This window comes from Talpa europaea, assembly GCF_964194135.1.
Source record: "Talpa europaea genome assembly, chromosome: 2".
NCBI classification, from domain to species: domain Eukaryota; kingdom Metazoa; phylum Chordata; class Mammalia; order Eulipotyphla; family Talpidae; genus Talpa; species Talpa europaea.
This window is the reverse complement of record NC_140068.1, coordinates 108,464,136-108,482,694: the sequence shown is the minus strand read 5'-3', so window position 1 is coordinate 108,482,694 and position 18,559 is coordinate 108,464,136. Positions and strand designations below refer to the sequence as shown.

General features: G+C 46.7%; 1 protein-coding gene across 1 annotated transcript in view; it reads right to left on the bottom strand.

The window, feature by feature from the left end:
- The window catches only part of LOC311188227 (patr class I histocompatibility antigen, A-2 alpha chain-like), a gene marked incomplete at both ends in the record, with an annotated part of 424,961 nt that overhangs the window by 301,103 nt on the left and 105,299 nt on the right, over positions 1-18,559 (bottom strand). Inside the window, one exon of the mRNA XM_084259377.1 lies at positions 13,791-14,060. Coding sequence (XP_084115503.1) covers positions 13,791-14,060 — 270 coding nt within the window. The remainder of the gene's footprint in view (positions 1-13,790; positions 14,061-18,559) is intronic.

Sequence of the window (18,559 nt, the reverse complement as noted above, 5' to 3'; positions counted from 1 at the left end):
GCAGCCCGTTGCATATCTGTCCAAACACTTGGACCACACCAGTAAGGGATGGCCTCCATGTTTGCATGCTGTGGCTGCCACTTGTGATCTCTTACATGAGGCGGAGAATTTTACATTAGGTCAGCCCATCACTGTGTGTGTGCCACATCAGGTCTTGACATTGCTGGTGGACTTTGGTTGACTGCCGGGCGAATGGGAAAATATCAAGCAGCTCTGTTGGACAATCCTAATGTGAAGCTGCAGGTTTCTAGTTCCCTGAATCCCACCACACTGCTTCCAAGCAATGCAGATGGACCTGAGGATGACACTTTAATCCATAACTGTTTAGAAACCATAGACACAGTGTATGCCAGCCGACCAGATCTGACTGACCACCCTCTGCCAGATCCAGAGTGGGAGCTATTTACAGATGGCAGCAGCTTCATGGACCAAGGCTGTCGATGTGCGGGATATGCAGTGGTGACGCTCCAGAACACCGTGGAGGCCAAGGCTCTTCCGGCAGGTACATCAGCGCAAAAAGCTGAATTAATAGCCCTGAGCCGTGCATTGGAACTCTCGAAAGGTAAAAGAGTCAATATATTTACTGACTCCAAGTACTCATTTATGATTCTCCACATGCATGGGGCCATTTGGAAGGAGCGGGGACTCCTTACTGCCAGTAACAAGGATGTCAAACACCCATTAGAAATCCTGGCCCTGTTAAAGGCAGTAGCTTTACCATCAGCTGTTGCTGTGATGCATTGTCCTGGCCACCAAAAGGGTGGGTGTGACAGGCAAAGGGCAACAGGGCAGCTGATAGGGTGGCTAAGGCCGCTGCCCGTTCTGCTCTCCAGGGTGCACTCATCCCTCTTGTGGACCTGACTCAGTATGCTCCTGAATACACCAAGCAGGATGAGGAGAGAGCTCGTGCATGGGGATTTACTGAGTTTGACCCCAGCTCCACTTGGAGAGTAAACTCCCACGGGATGATACTCCTCCCGGAGGCCCTCGTATATCCAGTGCTAAAACATCTTCACAAAGGATCTCACTATGGGAGAGATGCCTTATTAGAAACAGTGCACCCATATTTGAAGGGCCCATATTTACACAAAATAGCACAATGGATCACCCGAGGTTGTGAATTATGTGCCAGGAATAACCCCAAGACTGACTCCCACCCTAAAGCCATTGGGGTTCAATATCGGGGCAAGTGTCCTTTTGAGGACTGGCAGGTGGACTTTACGCAAATGCCTAGAACAACAGGCAATTTCAAACACCTCTTGGTTTTTGTGGACACGTTCTCGGGATGGGTGGAAGCATTTCCCACAAAGACGGAAAAAGCTTCCGAGGTTACAAAACAGCTGTTGAAGGAGATAATTCCTCACTTTGGGTTGCCCGACTCCATCCAAAGTGATAATGGGCCGGCATTCGTCTCTGACGTTACTCATGCAGTAAGCAGTGCGTAACAGATAAACTGGAAATTGCATGCTGCATGGAGACCGCAGTCTTCTGGGCAAACAGAAAAGATGAACCACACCTTGAAGACAACCTTGGCAAAACTGTGCCAAGAAACACAACTTCGTTGGGACCAGGTACTATCCCTTGCCCTCCTCCGCATAAGAGTGGCACCTAGAAGTGGGCTACAATTAAGCCACTTTGAGATTGTGTTTGGAAGACCCTTCCAGGCCTCAGTTCTGAAAGTCAGTCTGGAAATAGCACAAGATTGCCGGATCACACAATATGTGAAACACATCCAGGAGGTTCTGGCAGTAATTCATAACTTTGCAACCTCGAGGATCTCTATGCCTCTTGATCAACCATTGCATCCCTTCAGACCTGGAGATCAGGTCTTACTGAAGACTTGGCAGAGCGGGGTGCTCAAAACCAGCTGTCAGAAAAATGGACTGGTCCCTATGATGTTTTACTGAGCACACATACTTCTCTGAAACTTGCAGGCATAAAACCCTGGGTACATCATTCCAGAGTTAAGAAAGCCCCAGGAGGAACTGACCCAGAGACGAAGTCCCATTGGTCTTGTGAACCCATTGAGGACTTGAGATATTTGTTTAAGAAACAGACAAAAACTTGAATGTTACTGACTTCTTTTCCAGTTATTGTTGCAGGATACCCAAGGACTCATTGTTTTCTAAAAAAACCCTGAGAAGAAAACTAACATTCTCTAAACACTCTTCTTCCTTTCAAAGTTTAGGAGACGTGAAATAACATCTAGGATCATGCATATGCTGCCAGTATTTTTTTTTACACAGAAAGGTGTTCAATCTTGATTTTAGTATTTCCTTTCAACTTTTTGTTTTTAACTTTGAGACTTTTTTTTTCTTTTCTCTGCTTGTTTTTGTTACTTTGGCCTATGAGTGAAAGTGCAGTTGTATGGGATATCCCACGCATGATAAATGGTAACTAAAGAGCTCTTTGTGTCTATATGTTTTGTCTCTATGTCTTTTCCTTGTGTCCTTGTCTTGGCCTCCAGTGGTTGACAAATTGGTATACATGGAGCCCATAGACGGTGGGAAAAAAAAAAGAGTCTCCAGTTATGAGGAAACACAAAGGTTATGGTTTCATTGTCAACATTGTACTACTGAACTAAGCCGGTGCCTTCATAGAGATTGAACATTGTTGTTTCTGTTATTTTTCTGATATTTATGGCAAAGCTTCCCAGAAATATAAATTCAAGTACAAATTTGGTAGCCTGTCATTTGGCTGATGCAAGGAAATTTTGTGGAACCTCAGTAGAACTCCTGAGACACTCCACAAAGTTTCTCCCTTTCCTCCTGGGAAAGGCATTAGATGAATTTGTTCTATTTGGCTTACCTAGTGGAGTAAAACTAGAAGGGAAGCATTGTCACTTGGGAAAACGGGTAACACCTTGACCTGATATGAATGTAAATTGTCAATGATGATTGTCACCTTGTACTATTGTATACTTCAATTGTTTAATATCTACAGAAATTGTTTCTGGAAAATAGGGAGAAAAGGTCTCAACAGATTCCTATTGATGGAAGTGTTGAGAGTAAAACTTTCCTACAACGGACTGAATAGAGTTGGAAATACACCTGATATTGACTAAGTTTTCTTTGACATAATACTGGTAAGTTTTTTTTGCATTTTGTTTTGAATCCACAAAGTTTTCTTGTTTTGGTGACCAGGATCTGCAGCAAGGTTGCAATTTTTTTTCCAGCAAAGCTAACTTGTGTTTGCATTTTCTCTCCCCTTGATACCAACACAGCATAAAAATAGTGGTAGTAATCTTTTACTACTTACCTCAGAGTCTGTTTTTGCATAACTTCCATAGGGATTTTGTTTGCTTAAACTAAAAAAATTGGACATAAGTTTCATTGTGTGGTTTTGAGTGGAGTTCTTCCAGAAAGTTGAAATGGAGCTGAACCAAGAAGAGGAGAACCTGTTTGCTTTGTTTGTAGGGTTCCAGAGACCTCCAAAGAAGGTGAGGAAGCTGCCTCCATTGGCAAGACTGGACAGCCCAGCCAATGAAAAGTCCCTGGTACCCTTGAGAAGAGGAAAACCCAGGTGGAGTCTGATAAGACCAACTTTGTTCCTGAAGCCTACATGGACCGGATGCCAATGGTTCGCTCTGATCCTATATGGAGTATTCCAGCAAAGCTAGCTAAAATTGCTGTTCAGTTATTCTGCCCTGTGATTTTATGCAAAAACAGGTAATATGGTTTAAAAGTACCTTTAGTTTGCAAACTTTGACTATGCTGTTCAAAAATTTGGGATCAAGGTTGCGAGAATTTGTTTTTACATAAGTTAAACCATTTTAAGAATTTTTTTTTTTTCTGTGATTTTGACATATTTGCTGTCTTGTTCTGGCTAATGCCTCCAGATTTTTTTTTTTTTTTTTTTCCAGCTTGGACTGATGAACTGTTTTTCCAGGAAGGGAGGACTTTTGCTTTCCACAATGAACAATGCCTGGAGGGACTGGTTTTCCTTCACACTGGAACCCTGGAAAATTTTCATCTGAGACAAAATCCCAGCATCCATATATCTGATATTCATCACCATGGAAATGGTGGCAAAAAGTGAAAGGGGGGAATTGTTAGGGAGAAAGGATGTCCTGAGATAATCACATACAGGCTTTGTGGACTCCACCCCCACTCCAGACCAAAGCCATCAGGACATTGGGAAAGACAAATCCTGTCACCACCAAAGGGAGGGTGGCTGGGACCTGAGAGTGCAGTTAAGCAGCCAGGTGTGGTAAAAAAACCAAACACGTGGGCCTTTGGGGTGGCTCTCTCCTCGCCTCCTGGCTTCACGGCTCCTGGCTTGCAGCCAGCTCTCAGAGTGCCATTTGGGATTCCAGATCGGCGGATCAGGTAGGACACATTTAAAACTTTGTCTCCCACTTTTCTCCCTGAGTTGTACATTTCCTCATTTGCCCTTCCCTTGTAAATAAACCTTTTATTAACCTTTAGCGTCTGCCTGCAGTAGAGTATTGATAAGTCCTTTTAAGCATGTGGGTGAGGACCCACAGTCAGGCACCCCGTTTTGTATCCAGGCTGCTCTATAACACTAATTTTATAAAAAAATGTAATATTTGTATCATGCATTGCCATTTGTCATCAAATTGTTTATTCAGTAATTGATCGGTATTTGCAGTTTTACTTTTAAATACATATTTTAGCAATGGTAGAAACTAGTCATAAAGAAATGAGGAGAATCTAGCAGGAGTCAGCTAACAAGATTCCTGACTTTTCAGGAATCTGCCCCATGCCCGGACCTTTGTCAGTCGACACGAGTAGCATGTCTCCCCATAATTCACTAAAATTGTGGGGGAATTCTTGAATCCTTGGGAAAGCACAGTCCAACAATACTGGGAGATTATTCGAGATCAGGATCTTGCCACTCAAAAGCAAACATTAATTGAGACTCTTTTTCCAAAGGAATACAAAAGAAGGCATCTTTCAGGTCCAGCACTGAAAACCATTCGTAGTTGTTAGGGAGTGCTGTTAGTAAAGTGTAAGGGTTGGGCACAGAGGGATGAAGATCTTGGACCACTCCATTTACTGCCCTCAGATCTTGTACAAACCGATGCTCCTCAGAGTGAGGTTGCTTTATTGGCAGAATGGGGGTGTTGTATGGTGACCTACAAGGGTGAATGAGCCCGTGGTCTAGGAATCGAGTCAATATTGGTTGGATTCCTTTTAATGCTTCCCTTTTCAAAGGATACTGTTTTTTATGAGGTAGGAAGCTTTCTCCTTCAGTCTAATTTTTATGGGAGTTACATTTATTGCTCGTCCTGGAATCCCATCCGCCCATACGGAGCTACTCACTTTTTCGCAGACTTCTGACGGGATAGATTCTGCATCTATTTCTTCACCAATCAGCAAGGTTGGAAGTTGCAAAGCATTCTCTGAAGGTACTTGTAGATGAAGCTGTTGTTCTTTTGGTGAGAAGGAAATTTGAGCATTTAATTTACATAACAGGTCTCGTCCCAAGAGTGGGATTGGGCAGTCAGGCATGTAGAGAAATCTATGTTTCATGGGCTTTTCTCCCATGTGACACTCCAATGGTTGTAAGAAAGGCTGTTGCTGTACTTGGCCAGTAACTCCAACCACCACTATGATTTTGTCACTAAGTGGAACCCATTTGGAATTAAGAACTGAGTATGTAGCTCCAGTGTCCACCAGCAAATCAATTAATCTGTTCCCCACTGTCAGTTTTACCGGGGGCACTTGTGGGGAAAAAGGAATAGAAGCTGCAGCTTCCACATGGAGTCCCGGGCCCCTCTAATCGTCTCCTGAATCAGGGGCATACGCGACCATTTGTCTGTTTAAGGTTCCCTTTCTGCTTTTCCAAGTTCCTCTTAATTTTGGACATTCTCTTTTCCAGTGGCCATCCTCCTTGCAATAGACACACTGTGTGTCTAAGAGCCCCAGTCTTCCCTTCATTCCCCCTCTTCGCCAGCAAACTCTGCGCATGGTTGTGCTGTGGTGGCAAACAAGATGCGCACAGGCTTTTGCCTCTGCTCTTCACAAGCATTATATACCTTGAATGCAATATCTACCAGCTGAGAGGAATTCACACCTATTGCTCCATCTATGCGCTGTGGTTACGACGAATGTCCGGGGCGCTTTGCCCGATGAAAGTCGTGTTAACCATGCGCAAATTCTCTGGGGCCTCTGGATCAGCATCAGTATATTTCCTATATGCCTGATAAATGTGCTCTAGAAATTCAGAAGGATCCTCATTTGCTTTCTGCTGAATCTCCTGACTTTGTTTAGTCAGGAGACTTTTCTGTTTAGGTATGCCCCTCCTCAGGCCTGCCAGGATGCATCTCCAATAATGGTTAATTTTAGCTTGACCTGTATTAGTATTTAGATCCCAATCTGGTTCTGCCATAGGAACAGCAGCCAGTGGATCTGGTGTCTGGTTAGGGTCCTCGCTATGGAGATTCTGGGCATCCTCCTTTGCTTTTTCTATTACCAGCTGGCGTTCATCTGCTGTCAGCAAAATACTTAGCAACGTCTGGACATCTGCCCATGTAGGGTGGTGGGTTGCAAAAATGGTGGTGAATAGTTCAGTCATTTTCTGTGGGTCATCCCTATAGGCCGGGTTAGAGCTCTTCCAATTTAAGAGATCCGAAGTTGAAAAAGGGGCTGTAGGTTGCCCTACAGCTGGTTGCCCTTCATTATTCAATCCCCCTATGGGGTATTGACGCAAGGGAAATTGCCCTACTCCAACTGCAGAGGCTCCCTGACCAAATTGTGTTCCTGTCCTAGTCTTATAAGGGGAGACCTCATCTGCCCCAGTTCCTTGGTCAGGGGGTTCAGGTTGGGTATCCCCTGCCGTGAGGGCATCCTCAGGTAAAGGAGGATATATTGGTGGTGGAGGCTGTGGAAATGCTTCAAAAGGTGGGGGGCATGAATTCATTAAGGTTATATCCCTGAACTCCTCCTCAGTTTTTTCTTCCTGAGTTTTACTATCCTGACAAATAATTTTCCTTTGCATCATCAAAGTCACCCCCCCTTCCTTATTTTCTTTCATATGCAATTGCATAAATGCCTGAACAAATGGAATTTCATCCCATTTTCCTGATCTCTGACAGAATAGTTCTAACTGTGAAACAGTATAATAGTTTAAGGATCCATGGACAGGCCATCTTTCCTCAGATTCTAACAAGTACATAGGCCAAGCAGTATTACAATAGTCCACCATTTTCCTTTTCGTCATAGGTTTATAACTGTAAGTCGACCATTCAGTTAATATCTTACCCAATGGGCTTTCAGGTGGAACAGAAACGGTGCCTCCTATAATTTCAAATCCCTGGCTTTTTAAAAGAAATAACAAACAGGAAACTCTAAATATCAGATACCAAACAAATATAAAATAAAGACACCAAACGTTTCCCAATTCCCACTCAACCAGGCCTATCACACCAAAGAGCACTCCAAATTGAGGGAGACTCATAGACTCCCTCCCAAACTGGGGAACTGAACTCCCTCTGCGAGGGGCTCAGATTCCCCCCAAATGTGTGAAGGCAAAGGTCTCAGCATGCACACCAGGGGAACTTACCTAAATGCCAGGGAGCCTCCGTCTACTAATCCAGTTTCCTTCTCCTTAAAAGTCTCCAAAGCAGAGAAAGGGGGACCACTTTCCCGCCAGGGAGGAAATGGGAGATTCCCCGGAGGAAATAAAACTCCAGCAGCTGTTGGGAATGTTCCTTATCCTCCTAGGGAAACAGTCTCCCCTTCTGGCAGGATGTCATCCAGGTTGCCCCAAACCCCACTCAGTGTGGACGGGTAAGCCCTGGCGCGCTGCATGGCCAACTGCTCCGTCCGTTGGCATCCACCTCCTGGCTGGCTCACCAAAATTGTTACCGAACGCCGGCCTCAGTTTCCCTCAGCCAATAAAAGGAAACCGAGTTTGAGGAAAAGGAAAGCGGTTTTATTTGTCAACAAATGACGGCAGCCGACTCATGTCTGAAAGACCACCGTCCTGCTCCTTGGCAGTGGGCAGGGGTATTTATACAGGGGGAAATGGGCAGGGGTCTGCGAAGGGGAGGAGGAAGTGTCCACACAGAGACAAGTGGGCACCCGCTCAACACAGAGATGGATGGGTACCAGCTGGTTTTCATCAAGGGAAGGGGGAAGGTGTCAGCACAGAGGCAGGTAAGGGGAAGGGTCTTCACAGAGGCCGATGGGTGTCAATGCATCCATCTTAAGGGAAGGTGAAGGTGTCAGCATGTAACAGGGTGGTCCCCAGGAAAGGGAGAGGTTCCAGGTTCCCTGCCCCACCCAAGGGAGGGTGGAGCTGAGCAGGAAGAGAAGAGGATGCAGAGGAGACTGAGGAAGGAAGGAAGCAGGATGGAGCCAGAAGGAGACCTGGAGGAGGCACATGGAGCAGAGAGACATGTGAAGAAACTGCGCTTGTCTTTTGGTCGTGGACTGGGTGACACAGATGTGGGTGAGACCCGTGGGGAGGTGACAATGGCAGCTTTTATCTTGATGTTGATTTTGCTCTTTTCCTTCCGGGCTTGTCTGGTTGTTTCTGACCCTTTTCTGTTGGTCTGCACTGGAAGATGCTTTAGACTTGTGGCAGGCTTTGGGGCCTTGCTCTGGGCCAATCCCATTTGGATGGAGTTTTACCCACGAGGGGACGGGTAACTTTGGGTGCTTGATTTAGAAACTAGATTCTTTGCTTTTCTTGTATTGTTTCCTAATTGTATTAAAGTTCCTTCCCATTAAAGTCTCATGTTTTGTGTTGATGTGGCGGATGGCAGAACCCTATATAAAATAGGCAGGTTTGCGGGGTTTGGGCTGCCCCTCTCCCTGCCCTATAACAAGCACAGAGAGGGGTGATCACCAGCTTGTTTTCACTGGGAAGAGGAAGAAGGGTTTGGATGGAAACTGGTGGGCACCAGTTTGTCTTTCTTCCCAAGAGTAGGGGGAAGCTGCAACAAAAGGGAAAGACAAGCTATTAATCCTGTTAATACCAGATAAGGGGGGTTGCAAGAAATGGGGGAAAGACAAACTTGTTAACTGTATCACAACTACTGATATGTCACATATTAACTATTCTAAAAACTAAAAGCTATAACCCTCTCCGGGCCTGGCTCTGATGAAATATTTGTAGTTCCTTAAAACAACAATCAGCAATCTTAGAGAGAAAGGAATTTTCCCTTGATCTTAAAGTAGATACGGAGACTAGGCTGATGAGATAAGTATAGAAGTAATAAGTAGAAAAACTCTTCGGTTAAATTAGGAGAATTCCTCCCTTAATTGAGAGCTTGGGGCTAGGGAAGAGTCAATGCATCTTCCTTCCCCCAGGTAACTTCTTGTGCTTTGTTCCCCTAGCCCTTAGTTAATCCTTCACTATGGCAAACATAGAAATGTTAGTTTCAGTCACATAAGTTTTTTGCTAGTAATAAAATGACTGTTTAAGGTAAATGACTATTCTAAGAACACTTTTGTTTAGCAACTGTGCCTTCTTTAAAACAAATAATAATAAATGTCATGACCTCTGCAGGAGGGCAAATAGACCCTTGGAGGTTCTTGAGAAAGATGTAATGATTGTTATCTTCCGGCCTTAATGCATATGCTTATGCACTCTCAGTTTGCTTGAAATGCATAAATAAAGGGCTGATGAGACCCTCAGCAGGATGTCTGCACCCTGATCAAGTGTTTGCATCTCCTAAATTTCCCCTCCCCCTCATTTTCTACAATTGCACTGACGCCTTCCCATCCTTCAGGAATCCCTGACACCCAGGCTGCTGCGGCGCTGGCTCGCCACAGGGACCTTCCCCTCTTGACATTTGCTGGGAATCAGGATCCCATCACCAGAATTATCAAGGTGAACAAGTGGTGTTTCATTTTCATAAGTGGTTTACAAAGAGCGAGGAGTAGAATTCAGCTCCAGACTGGGCAACATACATGTGTGGGTGGTACTTCACATTTACCAGGTAGGGCAAGTTCTCCCTGGGATTTGAAAGCACCAGTGGACATGATCCCCCCCAAACCCTTCCCTACCTGAGGGCTTCTTCCTCCGCATCACAGCTGCAGCCACCACAGCTCCAGTGTATACAGCTCCAAGGAAAACCAGGCCAGCAGTGATGTTCATGTGAATCTTTGGGCTGGGAATGGTGGGCTGAGGAGTAGGCACTGGAATGGAAGGAGAGGTGAGACCCTAATCCTCAGGCCTCAGTCTGAACTTCTGAAGGTCTCCAGAAGGGCTCCTGATTCCCCTGAGCAAAGCCATTGTGCCCATGTCCCCCTCCTTACTCCATCTCAGGACTTGGGGTTCCAGCAGCCCCTCATGATGCACATGACACGTGTATCTCTGCTCCTCTCCAGAAGGCACCACCACAGCTGCCCACTTCTGGTAGGTTCTGTCTCCCGCAGGCCTGGTCTCCACCAGCTCCGTGTCTTGGGTCAGGTCCTCCCCCTCTCCCTGCCAGGTCAGGGTGATGTCCGCAGGGTAGAAGCCCAGGGCCCAGCACCTCAGGGTGACCTCATGGTCAGAGGTGGGGTGACGGGTCACGAGTGTCTTTGGGGCATCTGAGGAGAAAGGTCAACATATTCACACTTTGGATTTTTCCCTCAGGGAGACTGAAGCAGCCTCCTGTGACCATCCTCAGAATGGACAGGGAAATGGGTTTGGAAGAGGAAGCACAAAACCTATAAAATCAGCCTGATCTGGGGAGTCTGGGATAATCTGTTTCTTAGAATGTTCTAGAATCATCCAAAGAGCACCTGCACCCCTATGTTTACAGCAGCACTGTTTACAATAGCTAAGCTTTGGAGACAAGCCAAATGCCCAAAAATAGATGACTGGATCAAGAAGATGTGGCACATATACACAATGGAATATTACTCAGCATTTTAAAAAGATAAACACATGCAATTTGCAGCAACATGGATGGAGCTGGAAGGGATCATGCTCAGCAAAATAAGCCAGAAAGAAAAAGAAAAATACCGGATGGTCTTATAATATTGTATACTTCGATTGTTTATTGACAAATTGTTTCTGGAAAAATAGGGAAAAAAGACCTCAACAGATTCCTGTTGATGTAACTGTTGAGAGTACAAATTTCCTACACAGGACTGAATACACCTGATATTTACTAAGTTTTCTTTGACATAGTACTGGTAATTTTTTTTTTTTTCATTTTGTTCTGAATCCACAGTTTTTTTTTTTTTTTAAGTGACCAGGACCTGTGGCAAGGTTTTTTTTTTTTTTTTCCAGCAAAACTAGTGTTCACATTTTCTCTCCCCTTGATACCAATACAGGATATAAACAGTGGTAGTAATTTTTGCTACTTATCTCAGAGTCTGTTTTTGCATAACTTCCATAGGGATTTTGTCTACTTAAAAAAAATTGGACATGAGTTTGATTGTGTGGCTTTGAGTGGAGTTCTTCCAGAAAGTTGAAACAGAGCTGAACCAAAAAGAGGAGAACCTGTTTTCTCAGAGCTGAACCAAAAAGAGGAGAAACTGTTTTCTTTGTTCGTGGGTTCCAGAGACCTCCAAAGAAGGTGAGGAAGCTTGCCTCCATTGGCAGGACTGGACAACGAAAAAGTCCTGGTACCCTCGAGAAGAGGAAAGCCCAGGTGGAGTCTGATGAGACTCCTGAAGCCTACATGGACCGGATGTCAACGATTCACTCTGATCTTATATGGAGTATTCCAACAAAGCCAGCTAAAATTGCTGTTTAGTTATTCTTCCCTGTGATTTTATGCAAAAACAAGTAATATGGTTTAAAAGTAGATTTGGTTTACAAACTTTTACTATGCTATTAAAACAATTTGGGCTCAAGGTTGAGAGAATTCATTTTTGCATAAGTTAAACCAATTTTAAAATTTTTTTCCCTGTGATTCGGATATATTTACTGTCTTGTTTTAGCTAATGCTCCAGATTTTTTTTCTTTTAGCTTGGATAATGGACTATTTTCCAGTAATGGAAAACTGTCATACTGGACATTCATGGACAATGCTGTCACTAATTGTTCCTTCTCTTACATACATTGTAACCCTGAAAAAGACTGTCTCCTGCACCCTGAGATCTGTGCCACCACAGGTATGGTGGAATAAAAATTAAAAGGGGGGATTATAAGAGGGTGGTCCCCAGGAAGGGGGAGGTTCCAGGTTCCCTGCCCCACCCAAATGGAGGGTGGAGGTGAGCAGGGAGAGAAGAAGCCACAGAGGAGACTGAGGAAGGAAGGAAGCAGGATGGAACCAGAAGGAGACCTGGAGGAGACATGTGGAGCCGAGAGACACGTGAAGAAACTGTGCTTGCCTTTTGGTGGTGGACTGGGTGACACAGATATGGGTGAGAGACCCTTAGGGAGGTGACAGTGGTGGTTTTTGTCTTGATTTTGATTTTTCTCTTTTCCTTCCGGGCTTGTCTGGTTGTTTCTGACCCTTTTCTGTGGGTCTGCACTGGAAGATGCTTTAGACTTGTGGCAGGCTTTGGGGCCTTGCTCTGGGCCAATCCCATTTGGATGGAGTTTTACCCACGAGGGGACGGGTAACTTTGGGTGCTTGATTTAGAAACTAGATTCTTTGCCTTTCCTGTATTGTTTTCTAATTGTATTAAAGTTCCTTCCCATTAAAGTCTCATATGTTTTGTGTTGATGCGGTGGATGGCAGAACCCATTTAGAGCAGGCAGGTTTGCGGGGTTTGGGCTGCCCCTCTCCCTGCCCTGTAACAGTCTCATTCATAGCAGGAATCTAGAATACCTAAATAAGGGACCAGGAAAAAGAAAAACTATAAGAAAGAAAAAATCAAAATCAACAAACAACTATGAACCAGAGGGGGGTGGTGGTGGTGGTGATGGGGAGGGACTGGGATCAAAATAAGGGGGTTGCAATTGTATGGGGAATATAAAAATAAAATTAAAAAAAATGTTCTAGAATCAGGGTAACAGCTCAGGATAGGAAGATGCAGGTTTCTAAGGAGGAGAGCACAGACTTATATTACTGACCTCAGGACACAAAAAAGCAGGAGTCAGATCTGAAAAATGTTAATCAGAACAAAAACAAGCCATAGTAAGAAACTTAAGGTTCCCAAGATGGCTGTCGGATCAAAAGGCGCCAAGGAAGGGTGATTTCAGGGATGGTCCATCCCCTCCGGCTCAGGAGAGACTGGATTCCTTAACTGTCCTTCAGAAAAAGCAGGGCTCTGTGGCGAGTCTCGCTCTAGTACAGAACAGGAAACCCAGGAGGTCTCCTCCCTCTCTGACCAGAAAGAGGTCTGTGTTCTGAACATTACTCCACTGCCCCTGGGGTGTCAGCCTGAGGGAGAGCTGAAGCCTTGGAGGCCTTGCCTGGCCCCTCTTACCTGAGCCCTGCAGCGTCTCCTTCCCGATCTCCAGGTATCTGCGCAGCCACTCCACGCATAAGTGCTCCAGGTAGTTCCTCAGGTGATCCGCGTCTCCCGCTGCCTCCAACTCGCGCTGGGAGATCTGAGCGGCCGTGTCCGCCGCGGTCCAGGAGCGCAGGTCCCCGTTCAGGGCCAGGTACTCGGCGCCGTCATAAGCATACTGACTGTACCCGCGGAGGAGGCGCCCGTCGGGTCCCACCTCGCAGCCAGACATCCACTGGAGGGTGTGAGAGCCTGTCCCCGCCCGTCACCCCGCGTCACCCCGCGGTCACCCCGCCCGCCCCCGCCGGGAATAAACCGAAACCGACGCGGGAACCTCGCGGGGAACGTCCCGGGGCTCGTCCCGGGTCGAGGGTCCGGCGGGTCCCCCTGCCTCGGGGGGCGCTCGGGCCCGGGGTCTGGGGTCCCCGCCCGCCCGCGGGGGTGGGGTAGTGAGCGCCCCGGGCCCGCCCCGCTCACCGGCCGCGCTCTGGTTGTAGTAGCCGCGCAGGGCGCGCAGGTTCTCTCGGAACGTCTGTGCGTTGCCCTTCGCCCTCCGCGTCTCCTCCTCCCAGTGCTCCGGCCCCTCCAGCTCCGCCCAGGGCGCCCGCGGCTCCATCCTCTGGCCCGGGGAGTCGCTGTCGAACCGCACGAACTGCGTGTCGTCCACGGAGCCCACGGCCATGAAGCGGGGCTCCCCGGGGCGGGGCCGGGACATCGCGGTGGAGAAATACCTCAGGGAGTGGGAGCCTGGGGGCGGGAGGGAGACCCGGGCTGGGGAGACGGGGCGGGAGGGGAGGGGCGAGGGGGCTCCCGAGATTGTCAAGGGGCGGCGGGACAAGGAGGGCCCGGAATCGGGGGCAAGAGGAGGCGGGGGCTGGGAGGAACAGGGGTTGAGGGGGACAACGGGGCCGGCGATGGCGGAAAAAGTCGTTACAGGGTCCAGCGCCGCCGCTGCCGCCACGGGAGTCCCCTCGCTTCTCCCTCCTCAGCGGCGGTTTCCCTCCCGACCCGCACTCACCTGCCCAGGTCTCCCCCGGGGCCAGGGCCCCCAAGAGCCGTAGCAGGAGGGGCGCGGGCCCCATGGCCCTCACCTACTCGGCTAGAAACGCTGGGTATCCGGGTTGGCGAGTGTGGACTTTGTAACCGGAGCCGCGGGGCTGCTGATTGGCTGCTCTGGAGACCTCCAGGCAATGGGGAGAGAGAACTGGGGTGAGTCACCCGTATCCAGGAAGGAGGACCTGACACAGGTTGTAGAGGAAGTGAAACTGGGGAGGTGGGGAATCCCCGACAGTAATAGTCCCCCTTCCCAGACTGGGTCTTGGGAACCCGGACCAGACTTTGCTCCGCCCCCTCCTCCTCTTCAGTACCAAGGCTTTTGTCAGTCCCTAGTTCTGGGTCATTGATTCTCAAACATTTTCATTTCAGGATCTCTGCACGCGCAGTCTCACAGTCAAAGAACCCTGAAGGGTAAATGGAAGCGATCAGGTTTTTTCCTCCTCCCGCCATTAGCAACCACGATAAACACCTGCAGTCTTACACCATGCCTGAGGGCGGCGCCTGGAGCGTGCTGTAGGCTTCGGGAGTGGGCGCACCTGGGCTGAGAGACTGGGCCTATAAGGGTGGCCTCACAGGGACACCAGCAGCAGCAGACAGAGCAGAGGCAGGAGGGGAGAAGGCAGGAGGAGACCACCAGAGAACTTCAGAGAGCCCAGGGAGAGTGAAGACGCACCTGGGAATAGGAGCCTGCCAGCTTCTGCCCCACCCCTCCATACCCACCACACTACAAATGATGTAAAAAGCTCAATAAAAGGCTGAAAAGCCATCTAGGGCTCCAGGACTCCTTTCCCCATCCTCCCCTGTCACAGAAAACCTGCTCTGTGCCTTCCTGGCACTACAGTAAATGAAAAATACACAGCCTTAAAGAAATATATAGGAATAGCATTTTTATCTTTCAGGATGATTGTGAGTATTCAACTTTTTTACAACTTTAATAATAAATTGAAACTATACAAGTGGTAGTTTTTCATGTTATTTGTAGAGAGAAGCCTGTGTAGGTAAGTGAAAAAGTATCAGGCTCTTCTGCCCTCCTACCATTAAGATTGATGATGGATCCCTGCAGTCCTGAATGCATGCCTGATGGGGGTAACCTGGAGTAGGGTGTGGGCATACATAGATGGGATTCACCTGGGCTGAGAGACAGGGCTCATAAGGACAGGGTCCAGGGGATACCAGAGAGAGTATGCGTGCATGAGGAACGGAACCAGCAGAGAAGCAGAGGCCCCTAAAGAACTCTGCAAGCCCAGAAAGAGTGGACTCTCCAGGGGCTGGGAGGCCTGCCAGCCTCCCCGCCCCGCCCCCCCACCCCCCTCCTGCCATGTATCTGGTAAATCCCAATAAAAGCCTGCAAAAGCCACAGAGGGTTCCAGAACTCCTCCTTCACCCATCTGCGTAGGGTCATAGAGATTCTGCTCTGTGCTCTTTCTGCTGAAACACTACCACTGAATGTTTTCTATTCTGTCTATTCTGTTACATTAATTCCATAGACCTCACTTAGCATAGTAATAGATCTTGAACTAATGTGATTTTTTTACAGTAGTGCATTGTTTCACTAGGTTATATAATCATTGTGTTTATACTAGAATCAAATTTTAAAAATTATATTTGTTTTGGATTCCAAAGATCCCAAAAGAAAAATTAGTTGGTACAGGAAGTTGTCAAGTTTATAGTGATGAGGCACAATTTTCTAACCCAGGTTCAGAGAAGATGGGCAAGTATGTGGAGGAATGTACCTGTGTGGGGATGTTATCGGTGTGTTACTGTCTGGTGCAGGCTCTGGTGCAGTGACCAAGGGCTGTTACTGGGAGGCTCCATAGTTCCTGCTAATCAAAGCACATCATCTCTAGTCCCTACTCTAGTAAGACGTTCTAGCTGATCTTGCCAATCTGACCATAATGTCTGCCTGCTGTTTTCAACAGATCCTGGTTTCCCAGTGTGTTCCTCATACCAGGACTTTTGCTCTGATGAGAGACCCCCACATGACTGTACATTTAGATGGACCAGCAGGAACTCTGGGCACTGAGACAATCATCCCGAGAATAAGGAGGGCTGGGGATCCCACAAAGGGGCAGAGGAAGTCTCCCAGAGACCCACAGACAGTAGCTGAGTCCTGCCTTCTAGCTGGGCAGAATCGGTGGATTCTGGACAAGAGTCTGGAATGAGAAGAACTTTGGTGCCTACAACCCTGCCACTGGCCAGGGCACCCTCCAGTGCAGTCTGCAGAGGCAGCAGGTAGTCTGGCTTTTGTGCTTTGGGCAGCATGCCCAGTGCTGAGGGCTGCCTTCTTGCTGCCACCTGGTTCCTGGCCTGGGTTGAGCTAGTGAGTTGCTCCTCCCCCTCTTAACACTAAGACACCCCCACCCCATCACATACCAGGGAACTCTCTACCTTTCCATCCCAGTCTCAGCTCTAGGGAGTCCTTCACTTACTCTCTCATTAACATATTTATTTAGTACCTACTGTGTGCCAGACGCTAGGCTATTTGGGATATTTCAGGTGAAAGCCCTGTCCTCTTGCTCCTCTGGGAGCCTCATGCTGATGGGGCGCTGGACAATAAACAGCAAAGCACCTTCAGTCAATGATCAGGGTCAGCCAGTAAAGAGTGATTTTGAGAAAGAAAAGTGATGAGAAAAATGTACAATATCTCAATTGTGTTTTTATTGTTTCCTTGCTGAGATCAGGGTATTTGGCATGTTTGGAGTCTTATAAAATATCCATATTATTTTCACCCCTTTTGTCTTAAGTGCATCTATAAAGAATGTAAACTTATCTGTGGTTCAAATTTGAGGTTTAAATTGAACTCTATTGGGTAGTGCAGTTTAGCTTTTCTCTTTAGGTCTCTGTTCATGTCAGTTAGTGTTCAGCGACGGTGTCACCCTTTCCTGTCAGTTGGTCCCCACATCTTGTCCCCACTGAGCTGCCTTCACTGCCTTTCTCACGAGCATATCTGCATGTTCTCACCCCAACTCTTTGTTCTGCTCCACTGGCCTGGACCATCCCTGTGCCAACACCACTTGGTTTTCAGCAGCTGAGCTTTCTACTATGTCTTGAAATCTGGTACTGTGCCTCCTTCAAGATTCTTCTTTGTGATAAAAGTGTTTTGACTCTTGGAAGTCCTTTGCATTTGCATAAAAATTGTGGAAACAGTTTGTCAATGTCTTTTATAAACAACTGCAAAGCTTTTGACAGGCATTTAGATTTCAGGATTGAATTGCTTTTAATCTAAAGATCATATTCGAAAGAATTGATGCCTTAACAATATGGAGTATTCCAGTCCTTGAATATGGTCTTTTTCACCATTTACTTTTCCTTCACTTTCTCTAGCGCTATGTAGATGTCAGTGGCAAATCTTATGCACTTTCCTTAAATTGATGTCAAATATTTTATTTGATGTGATAAAATGTAGAATTTAGAATTATCCATTTTCAAATTTTTATATTACCACTACATTGAAATACAGTTTACCGGTGCCCATTAATTTGGTAAACTTACCTATTAATTCTACAAATGTTCTTTGCCTAAGGATATACTTTTTTCAAAAAGTATTTATTTATGAATACAAGAACTGGGCTGTAGGCCAGACGTGCTGGGGAGGTAACAGGATTCACTAGAGAGAGTGTGGGGAGCAGAACAGGCAGATCAACAGAAATACACTGCTGAGGGGAGCAGCGGGGAGACAGGAGAGGTCTGCTGTGCCATGTGGGTAGCTCCCTGGCAGAGGATCAAGTTAAAGTCACAGTGGCTGGCAACAGCTTGATAGTATTGAGACTTTAACCCCTGAGCCACCAAGGAGGACTTGCAATATCATGTCATCATGTCAGTTGCAAATTACGTATGTACTTTACATTTTCTTTATAATTTATAGTTGTTTTATTTCATTTTCTTTCATAATGCACATACGGTAAATGAATGAATCAGGCTTTTTATACCACTAACCTCTGTGGCCTGGAGAGAGAGAAAACCAGTGAAAGCCCAGAGTAAGAGTTTAAAGATTCCTGGGGCCTGTGTTACTTTATCAAAGCATCTGCTATGTAAATGTCCAATGTTTATCTGCATCATTCTCAACTCCCATTTTGTTGAAAATAGTTTATTTCTTCTTCCCTTATGGCTAAATAGTATTCCATAGTGTGGACAGGACACTTGTTCTTGATCCATCCTTCATCAGCATCTAGGTGATGGGTCCTAGCTTT